This window comes from Topomyia yanbarensis, chromosome 2 (genome assembly GCF_030247195.1).
Source record: "Topomyia yanbarensis strain Yona2022 chromosome 2, ASM3024719v1, whole genome shotgun sequence".
Lineage (NCBI taxonomy): Eukaryota > Metazoa > Arthropoda > Insecta > Diptera > Culicidae > Topomyia > Topomyia yanbarensis.
The window spans coordinates 418573914-418584477 of record NC_080671.1 but is presented as its reverse complement, the minus strand read 5'-3'; the positions used below and the strand labels follow the sequence as shown (position 1 = coordinate 418584477).

General features: G+C 43.5%; 1 protein-coding gene across 2 annotated transcripts in view; it reads right to left on the bottom strand.

Moving 5' to 3' along the window:
* Nucleotides 1–684: 684 nt before the first annotated feature.
* The window catches only part of LOC131685210 (probable pseudouridine-5'-phosphatase), a 34946-nt gene continuing 25066 nt past the window's right edge, over nucleotides 685–10564 (bottom strand). The window contains exons 3-5 of one of the 2 annotated variants that reach the window (XM_058968776.1): nucleotides 1761–1979; nucleotides 1097–1329; nucleotides 685–1035 (exon numbers count right to left, since the gene is read on the bottom strand). In XM_058968776.1, coding sequence (XP_058824759.1) covers nucleotides 859–1035; nucleotides 1097–1329; nucleotides 1761–1979 — 629 coding nt within the window. In that variant the 3' untranslated portion in view covers nucleotides 685–858. Of the gene's footprint in view, nucleotides 1036–1096; nucleotides 1330–1467; nucleotides 1687–1760; nucleotides 1980–10564 lie in introns of both variants that reach the window. The other variant, XM_058968775.1, reaches the window with a different exon arrangement.

Below are 10564 nucleotides of genomic sequence, written 5' to 3'. Positions count from 1 at the left end.
CTAGATAGTTCCCTCACATACGAGCGACTGAAACTGAAAGTCGCAAGAACAGAACGTGTTCAGTAAAGCGCGTTTCAAATTTATTAAAATGTAAAAATCAGATATAAACATCAAAATTGGACTGAGATCCTTCAGTATAGAAATCGCTTCAAAAGTTCTCACTCGAAAAAGTCGGCAAGGATGAACTTCCAGTATAAAAAGCGGTTAAAAATGAGTTCGTTTGCAAAAGAGCTGATAAAGCGAAATTAATCAAAAGGACTCGAAGCGAAGCTAGTTGCTTCAAACAAACGGTTTTGATGGAACTGAGTTGAGTTCTAGCACAGAAACCACTGAGAACTGACATACAAGAAAAGTTTTAAACTTGTGTAAGAATTTAAACTGTCGCTTTGAAATGACAACAGCAAGTAGCAACTTGCCACTGGCCGGCGCTTCGATCGGCCAGCAATCTCTATACGGGACTTGTATGCAAACTTGGATACTATGGTGACTCAAGCATGCGAACCTGTATGCGATGGTGATTTTCAACGTATTTTCATTTAAATGTTTACACAGGTTTTTCGGGAAAATTTGTTTTAGCTTATATGTCTGTTCTCTGTGCAGAAACGGTGATGTGAGCGAACCTGAAGAATATTGCAAATTAGAACTTAACCCGATTTTCTGTTCAAGGAATAAAAAATACATTCATTCGTTTATGTGAAAATATATTAAAACTATCATCTCCCAAACTTTTGTACGAAAATAAACGACAGTTAATCTACACTAAGCAACAGATAAAACAACGTTCCGCGTCGTTATGTTGAAACATAGTGGTTCGGTTGGGCTAGTATTATTATTGTTACGCTACAGCTAATATGTTCCTCATTTGAAGGCAGGCAGTCCAAACAGTTCCGGTTGGAACTCTTCCAGCGAATTCAACACCAATGACGCGTTCTTCCGCTGATCTTCGGTTATGTTTGGATCGGGTACCATAACTACCTGCATACCGGCGGAAACTCCCGCCGTCACTCCGTTAGGGGCGTCCTCGAAGACAAGGCACTGTTTTCGGGAGAAAGTTACCAAATTAACATCTTATACTAACACATACGAATTTTCTTACCTCTTCTGGTTTAGGTGAGGTCGGGAAACGAGAGGCAGCCACCAGGAAAATATCCGGAGCAGGTTTTCCCTCCTTCACCTCAGCATCGGACGATCCCGTCACCTTGTGGTGGAACAGATCGAATAGCTCTAGGTGTTTTCGCGTTTTCACCTCATACGAGTCATAACTGGAACTAGTGGCCACAGCAATGGGAATGTTGTACTGGTGTAGATGCCGAATTAGTCGTTCGGCACCTATTGGAATAGAAGAGGGAAAGACTATTAATACGTTGAAAAGACAGTCATATCGTATTCAACGGTGCAAATTCCGAAACACAGAGAAAATCGATTCTAAACTAAGTTTCTATAAGTTCTGTTATCACTCTTTAGTACCTCCCATGAGAGGAGCGCCGGCGAGATCCACTAGCTGTTTCTCGCGGAACTTTTTCAAAAACTCATCCACTGTACAGGACAGCTTCAGATCGTTCACTATGATCGAGACGGTTCTCTGCTCGGTCGTACCCAGGACCTTCAGGCGGGTAGCCCACGGGTAGGTCGAGTTGTACGATTTGATCAAATCTCGCAATATTTTCTCGTAAATTTTCTCTGTATCTGTGAAAAGAAGGTGGAAAAAGAAAGAAAAAAAGGAAACCGATTAGCCGGGTTTGGTTCGCCGGTGTTCGTACCTGGCATCAGTTCGCAGTGCGGCATCAACTCGTTGATTTTCACGGTGGAAACTTCAATGTACTCCTCGGGAGTCATGGGCAGCTCCAGGGCCTCGATGATGGCAATGGCGGCCGGTTCCCGCTGCAGCCCCATCACCGCCTGTTTGATTTCCCACGTGTAGATCTTCCCGTACGGGTCGGCTATGGATTGTGTTACCTCCGTATACAGCTTCTCGGTGTCTGCGAGGGGGACCACGGCGAATGGTGATTTGACATGATGGATGATGAAAGGGGTTACAATTAATGTACAGATTTCGAAGGTGCCGAGGACGCCCGCACCAGGTTGTAACTAAGAAATTATTCAACAGGGCACAAGCCAGTTGCATTGCATGCAGATTACCGGGACTCAAGCTACCAAGACTCTCCGGAGAGAACTATTTGATGCATACGCATGGTATTTCGTAAGCGAATGAAATTGTGCACTGGGAATCGTTGTGAACATTTAAATTGAAGCTCGAAAACTATCTGCTAACTATTATTTTTCCGATGGGCTTCATTTTCCGTAAAGCATCCAAACCTCAAAACAGAAGGGTGGTCCGATCCAAAAATTGTCTAATGCAAGGTGCGCAAACCAGCGCACAGTGAAATCACTTCATGTGATTTAGTAACGATAATATGAAAATTGTTTCAGATGCCTAAAATTAGTTATTCTCGATCATATTGATGTAAATAGGTCTGAAAGCCTTTGAAATTTTTTTTTCAAGAACTTGAACTTTTTTGTTGTACATGATAGTGTTGACCAATGGGAAGGTATCTCCGACGATCGATATCCTGGTAGGCGTGATCTAACTGAACAACACTTGGGCGTGTGCGAAGAAGTATTTTGTGTGCGTATCCGCCCGGAAAGTAGAGATTGATGGAGATCTCAGAGAATGGTCTTAATGGCGAACTATGGGGTTGGCTCCTTCCAAAACCATTTGCATCAGTCAGTAAAAATTCTGGTATGGAAGCAAATGCGCTCAGCAAAAATCGAGGAGTATAAGAAAACAACTTATTTTCATCTGCCTCATTCTTCTAATGGGCATACAAATTTTCGAAAGAAGAGACTCATTTCCTCTGCTAAGCTTCCTCGTAAACGCCCTGAGAGCGTCCTTTGATGGGTGCTATTACAAAATCGAAGTAAGTGGCTCGGAAATTCCGCCGTCCAAACCTCAATGTGTCTATATTTTAATCCTATCATTTTCCGAGATTTTACACAATGCATGTGCCTTGCGTAAAACCTGGTTAACTTTCGACGTAGACCTTCCACGATTTTAGCATTAGTCGCCAGGGTCGAAAAACCACTATGGAAGAGCATTTTTGGGATAAAAACGGGCTGCTTTTTCAATCGGATAAGCCTTTACTCGGTACCAGGTATTGAAGTTGTCGCTTGTAAAGTCCGAATCAAAGGCAAAGACTTATTGACATTGTTTCCATATACATCGCACTTCAGTTGGTTCTAGAAGACTTCAGGTCCCACGATATGTCATGGGGTCGACTTCACGATAATAACCGATCTATGTTACTGCATGATATTCGCGACAATTTCAATATGATTATCTTGAATACGGTGGAAATGATACGAATGCCTAATGTGCCAGCACGGCCAAGCGCGTTAGATTTATCATTGTACTCAACCTCGCTACTATTAATGTGCCCATTGATTGAAAGAGCTACACGTCCACTATACCTGAAACAATCGAATCAAAACAGGAAATTCCTCCGGTGGAAGCGTTCAACGGTTTGACTGGCTTGATTCTCTACAGTACGATTTAAGGTCAGACGAAACGAATACACGGCGCGAACAACCGCGGACAGTCTCCCCGTCCGTGATGGGCAGACAGTGCTCAAAACTGTACGCGAAAAGCTCCTAGAAGAACTTTTTGAACGTCGAATCGCAAGAAATTTTTCCGAATATACGCGACGTTAGAAACGCAAATGAAAAACTTGTTGAAAGCTGAAAAACGCGGTTATTGGCACCGGTTTGTCGAACGATTAACGAGAGAAACAATATTTCGTCTGGTGGCTAGGCCCTACGTTGTGTACTCGATTCAAATTTTAATCAGAATACACGAAACCGAGAATCCTTTTTCGATATCAATAGCGTTTCCCGATGAAATTATAATACTGTACATAAACATAACCATGGTTTTTTAAACACATAAATTTATCTGACAGCGAAGATGCTCGCGCCAAGCATTGTGGTGAGCATATCACCGTAACGTTCGTCAGATGATGAGAACTATGCATAACTTCTACGTTAATTATTATGACAGTAGTGGTGAGCGCGATCATGTAAGAGACTGTGCTGCATACATTCTCACCACAAAACTTATAGCTTTATATTTATCTATCAATGGCCATGCCCACATCGTTACAGGCTCTTCGTTTGATGGAGCATGGAAAGCACTTCTTGTTTTTCCTGGAGAAAATAAGGGAGTTTCTGAGTGCTTTATCTGAAAAATCGTACCAGATTACCAGATACAATATTAGTTTCTTTCGCATTGCTCAATTCCGGGTAATGAGAAAGGGGACATTCAAATTAGAATAGTAACGAAAAGGCGGACACTTAGCCATTAGGCGATGATATTTATAAAAGATGAAGTAGCTTCGGGTGATATCTCAGGTGTTGTCCAATAATTGTACGTTCAAAGTGAATGCGGCTTATTGGGGTCGTGGAGAATGGTCACAGCGCTTGTGATGACGCGACATAAAACATATTGTCTGGTCGTGCCCCTAGTGCTCTAGCGCCAGATCTCCATTAAACGAATTCCTTCGGCCTCATTGAGTCCTAGATGTGCTGGATATGCTCGATCTCTCCTATATGTTGTTACCGTTGATAGACCGGTCACAATTCCGTCAGATCGACGGACAAGAACTTCTTGTTTAATGTACATTGATTTGCAATATAATTGTTTGTTTTCATTTGCTCATTACTATATTGAAGGTTCTTATAAAATTAGTCATAAAAAGGTTTCTATTTTTGTTTTGATTTAATTATTTAATTTTAGTATTAGTTTAGTCCACATATATCCCATTACCCTAAAGTAGACGGCTAGCATCTCGTCGGTCCACATGCATTGTGGCAAACTTCACGGCGAATATATTCGGCACGCAACACCACTATATCCGGTCCAGAGAGAGAGAGAGAGAGAAAAACGAGATGGATAGAGGAGCCTAGAGAGATGTGAGGAAAAGGCGAAGTGAGTTGAATTACGACGGTCAAAGTGACGAGGCGTGTGATTGGAGTCTCTAGTCGGTGAACGAAGTGCAGCACGTGCCAAGTGCAAAAGTCCGGGAAACACCGTCCGTCCGGAACAAGCACCGTCCGTCCGGAACAAGCACAGTCCGTCCGGAATAAGCCTCTTCCGTCCGGAACAAGTACCGTCCGTCCGGAACAAGCTCCGTTCGTCTAGAACAAGAACCGTCCGTCCGGAACAAACACCGTCCGTCCGGAACAAGCACCGTCCGTCCGTAACAAGTACCGTCCGTCCGGAACAAGCACGAACCATCCTGAACCATCCGCTTGGAAGCAACAGTTTTCTGATGTAACCGCCTTCCAGGCCGACAACGGTGACAAGAACCAACTGGTGCGTGAGGACATTAAGCCAGCCGTCGTCAGCGGACTTCATTACCACGTGGTGAACCCTCACGCCGCGACATCATCTTCATTCAATCACGTCGAGTGGTGCTGGTGGCCGGTGAGCCCCTTTATGATATTGCCGAGTCACACGTGTTCGTCGATTGGTGGAAACGAACGTTTCGGAGGCTTGAGTCCGTTGAGGTCTGGTTGAGCCTGGCCCCCGCTCATCGACACTTGGGCCGATGAGTTTCCCCTCCGTACACGAGCACCAGGAGAAGAGTCAACGACACCTATATAACCAATGGCTCTATTCTCCGACGACCATCGTACCATCGCAATACTTAAGGTATGAATGCCCTCGCTCTCTCTCTCCACACCAGTATGATCCTGTCGCACGTGCCCCATCAGTTCCTGTTCGGCAGCATCGATACCTTTTCCCCATTTCCTACAGATTATGTTTCCCTTAATAAATAAGTAAAAATGTATGTTTGATAATTGTACTTTCTTTTTCTACTGAGCCTTAAAGTCTTTCCTGTTTGTCGATCTGCCTTGTTGTCTGGTTTGCGGTAAGTAATCGGTTGTGAGTCCTCCTAAAGCAGCAGTGGGAAAGCCGACCTTGAGCAGCAACACCGATTGAGCTAGTCAGTTGTTACAATGTCTCTCATATACATATTAGTAATTACGAAAGATATCCGAATTTAGTTATCTCTTCTTTTGTGGCTGAACTGCCAATAGCTACCTGCAAATCTGATCCAAAGAATTCTCAGCGAATCCAAGGAGGCAAGTCCATGATCCGGTTCATAATATCCTGACAGTTATCTTCTTTGATTTCTTTTTTCCCTGTCATTGTTGTCCGCCCTCTACTCACTTTCCCTCATAAGGTGTCTGGCAGCACTGACCCATCAGAATCCAATCAGACTAATTGCAAAAACTTCAGTTCTAGAGCTGATCCTTGTAATTTTTGGGTCTGGATCTTTTTGCCGAAAGCCAGTTTGCCGAAGGTCATTTTGCCGAAAGTCGTTTCGCAAAATTGATCATTTCGCCGAATGTTATTTTGAAGTAGAATACTTCTAACGTTTAAATATGGGGGCCCGTTTCAAAACATCAGCTTTGGCAAACGCGTCAGATTTTGAACGTTAATAACTTCCATCATACTTAATAGAATGATTTCAGATTTAAGGCAATTTTATCGAAAATATGTTCCGCAATGTAGTATTAAAATTTGGAGTATGTATAACATGCATTAATACCAAAAATACTGTGTTTTAAAAAAATCTTTCAAAAACTACCGAAAATGGTGAAAATTTTCAGCTCATTTCGGCCAGAGCCGTCAATATGGTACAGCAACCGAACACATAAATGATGAAAAGTTTTAAATATAGGTCCGCTACAGAATTGTTTCTATCAACATTCGTATTTGGTTGCTTGGCGCGAACGGATGGCTGTACAATACCGAAAAATATTTGTGAACTGTACACGACTGGTGGATGAATCAGTTTGTGTCGAAACGTGCTACTAGCAGAAGCCATCATTTTCATTTCTGATGGATGTAAGATAGCATACACACACACACACACACACACGAAAAAACCAATTTCAAATCATCTCACTGAAGCTCGTTCCTGATTGATTCCCGCTAATTTCATGAACCAAGCCGCAAATCTGGTCAGAAAGAATTATCATTTCAGTCGGTTTCAGCAAGTCCAATTGTCAGATGTCAATACCGGTGACCGGAGAGAAGGTGATTATTAGGATTCATCTCCGTGGATTAATTTGTGCAGCTCCGTGTTAGAGAGCAGGAACAATTGGAACAAAAATCTCCCACCCGGAGAATATTTTCTTCGGCAAACAAATTAGTCCTTATCAGCGCTATTTTTCCGCTCGAAAGAATTAAATTTGAAAATGTTTTCTTTCGCCAACTATTAACTACGACTAACGTTTCAAAATAAAAGCCCCATTTCAAAATTTCGGAAAAAACCGAAGATCGCGTTTTGAAAGTTTGTAGCTTTCATTGTACTTAACCAAAATACACAATGTTTTCACCAATCAGTCAGAAAAATAATCAGGAATCCTGTATAAGACTTGTACGTATGTATATGTTGCGGCACCTTGCGATTTATCTGGCAACACGGCGAAATGTCTATATTCCGTATGACAGACAACAAAGGAGAAGGAAAAACCAAAACAAACCGTTGACAGTGAAAGAGAAAAAACGTTAATCACTAATAAAGTTATTGCGATCATTTGGAGATATTTGGAAGTTTAAAAATTTAAAAGTGAAGTAGTAGAAAGTGGATTAGCGAGAAAGAGAGCATTTGGATAGTGGTAGCGTGAGGAAAAAAAAACTATTCATGTGAGAAATTGAAGGTGAAATATCGGGGTGAATTTATCCAATGAATATATAATTTCAGTTTTGAGCTGCACAAAAAAGCTGCTTCAAAAAAAATATGTTTTTTTTGAGATCCGAACATGGCGTGACATCAGAGGTACAAAACGATCAGGATTGGGTATGTACCACTTGCGCTGATAGGCATGATGATGATGATATCGATGCCGAGGAAAGAGAGCTGCTAGAAACTGAGTAGTTGATTGGCCTTGAACGGAAGCATTTGTCAGCCCTGATAGAGCGGAAGAAGCGGTTGGCAAACATGAAGTTGGAGTTAGAGAAGGAAAAGCGTGAGGCATTGTGGAAAGTTGAAAAACAGGAGTTAGAAGCACAGGCTGTAGCAGAAGAAGAATTTAATAAAAAGAAGAAAGCAGAGAAAGACGAACTACAATGCAGGATAAACAGGGCACTGTTAGAACGCGTCGAGTTAGAAAAGGAACAAGGTACGATACGTAACAAGAACTCCACTCGAAAGGTAGGCTCAGGAAAGGTACACGAAACGGTTTCTAGTATGTGTAATAGCTCTTCAAAAGTCAACGCAAATTCAACTGGTTTTGTAGGTAATGAGCGTAACAAATCGATCCCGGAAAGCGGTAGTGAAAGTGATGATGATTCCAGTTTGAGTGTTCGAAGTGAAAGTTTGGAAACAACGCCAACGAAAGCTCAACTGCCTGCGCGGCAGTTCTTGGCACGACGATTACCGACGTTCACCGGGTAGGTAGAAGAGCGGTCAATCTTCATCATCAGCTACGAGACGACAACGGAAGCGTGTGGTTTCTCCAATCTAGAGAACTTGGTTCGGTTGCAGGAGTGCTTGAAGGGGCCTGCACTGGAAGCGGTAGGATTGCGACTTCTACTGCCGCAGTTCGTTCCGAAGGTGCTTCAAGAGCTTCGAGAACAATTTGGGCAATCCGAGCAAATCTTGGAGACGTTGCTAGTGAAGGTTAGATCAGCTGATGGACCAAAGACATCGTTCATCACATTCGGTCGGCTTGTTCAGCAGCTTTGTGACCATATGGAGGCCACACATTTGGAGGACCACCTGGTAAATCCATTGTTGATAGGTGAGTTGGCAAAAAATTTACCATCGAGCACAAAGATGGACTGGATTCGGTACAAACGTAGTGAGCAAAGCAGTGGTAAAAAAGTTACATTGCGCATCATGGCGAATTTTCTAGCAAAGATAGTATCCGTCGCGACGGAGGCGATAAACTTAGTTGATGGTCAGGGTAGTAGAAGTCATGCGACCATGGATCGAAATAGAGAGTGAAACAAACCTAACCAGCAAGGAGCCTTTGTGAATATTCACAACGAAGAAGAGAAGTCATATCGGGAAGTTGAGCCGCAGAAGCGAGTCCCCTGTGTGAAGTGTGGTGAAACAAATCACAGATTGCGAAATTGTGATGAGTTCTTGAAGCTCGATCCAGCGCAGCGATTGAGGGCGGTAGATAAGTGGGAGCTTTGCAGAAGCTATCTTAACGCGCACGAAGATGCGAAATGTAACATAAACATCCGCTGCAAGGTGGCGGATTGTCAAGGGTTGCACAACACGCTACTACATCAACCACACGTACAATCGACGTGTAACGCGCACACCAGCATAGTACCGTGATCTTCCGTGTGATCCCAGTGGTGGTGTACAACGGTTCTAAAGCGGTGAAAATTCTAGCGTTTCTTGACGAAGGCTCATCCTACACGCTGATCGAAGCTTCTGTGGCGGAGGAACTGGGCTGCGTGGGAACGATGCAACCTTTGCGTGTATAGTGGACTGCCGGGATGACTAGACTGGAGAGAGAGTCAAAGCTTATTGACCTAGAGGTATCGAGCATAGATTCAAGACAAACATTGCAGTTTGCTGAATATGCGAAAAACTACCAGCACTTACAGGGCCTTCAGGTGGCAGATTACCCAATGGAAACACCGCGTATCTTGATTGGATTGAAGCATTTGCACCTGTTCGCTCCATTAGAATCCCGAATTGGGAACCCAGGTGAGGCAATAGCGGTACGAACAACGTTGGGATGGACTATATACGGCCCACAAGAGAAGGCGCAGGATCAGTCTAACTTAGTCGGTTACCATACATGTGCCACCGTGTCTAACGAAGATCTCTACTACCTTTTAAAATCACACTATGTGCTGGAAGATTTGGCTGTGACAGTGGACATGATTCCAGAATCGAACGATGATCGTAGGGCCAGGGAGATATTGGAGAAGACAACCATACGCATTGGCGAACGCTTCCAGTCTGGTTTGTTGTGGAGAGAACAGGATATGCGTTTTCCGGACAGTTTTGGTATGGCAGATAAGCGCATGAAGAGCCTCGAGAAACGACTTGCTAGAAACTCGCTGCTACAGCAGAACGTGCAGAAGCAAATGACGGAATATTTGCAGAAGGGTTACTGCCACAAAGCGACGCAACAGGAGCTACAATCTACTGAGCGACATAAGACGTGATATTTACCGCTGAACATCGTGCTCAATCCGAAGAAACCCAGTAAGGTACGCCTGGTATGGGATGCAGCAGCCACCGTTCAAAACGTTTCCTTAAATTCAACATTATTGAAGGCTCCAGATCTGCTTGTCTCTTTGCCGTCAGTGATATGCCAATTCAGAGAGCGAAGAATAGGATTCGGTGGAGACATTCGTGAGATATTCCACCAAGTGCGGATCCGCCCTGAAGATCGTCAAGCACAACGGTTCCTATTCGGTGGAGAAGTGTGCGTGATGGACTGTGCCATTTTCGGTGCAACGTGCTCACCCAGCCAAGCTCTGTTCGTCATGCATAAGAATGCAAAAAAGAGTTTGCAAAGGAAT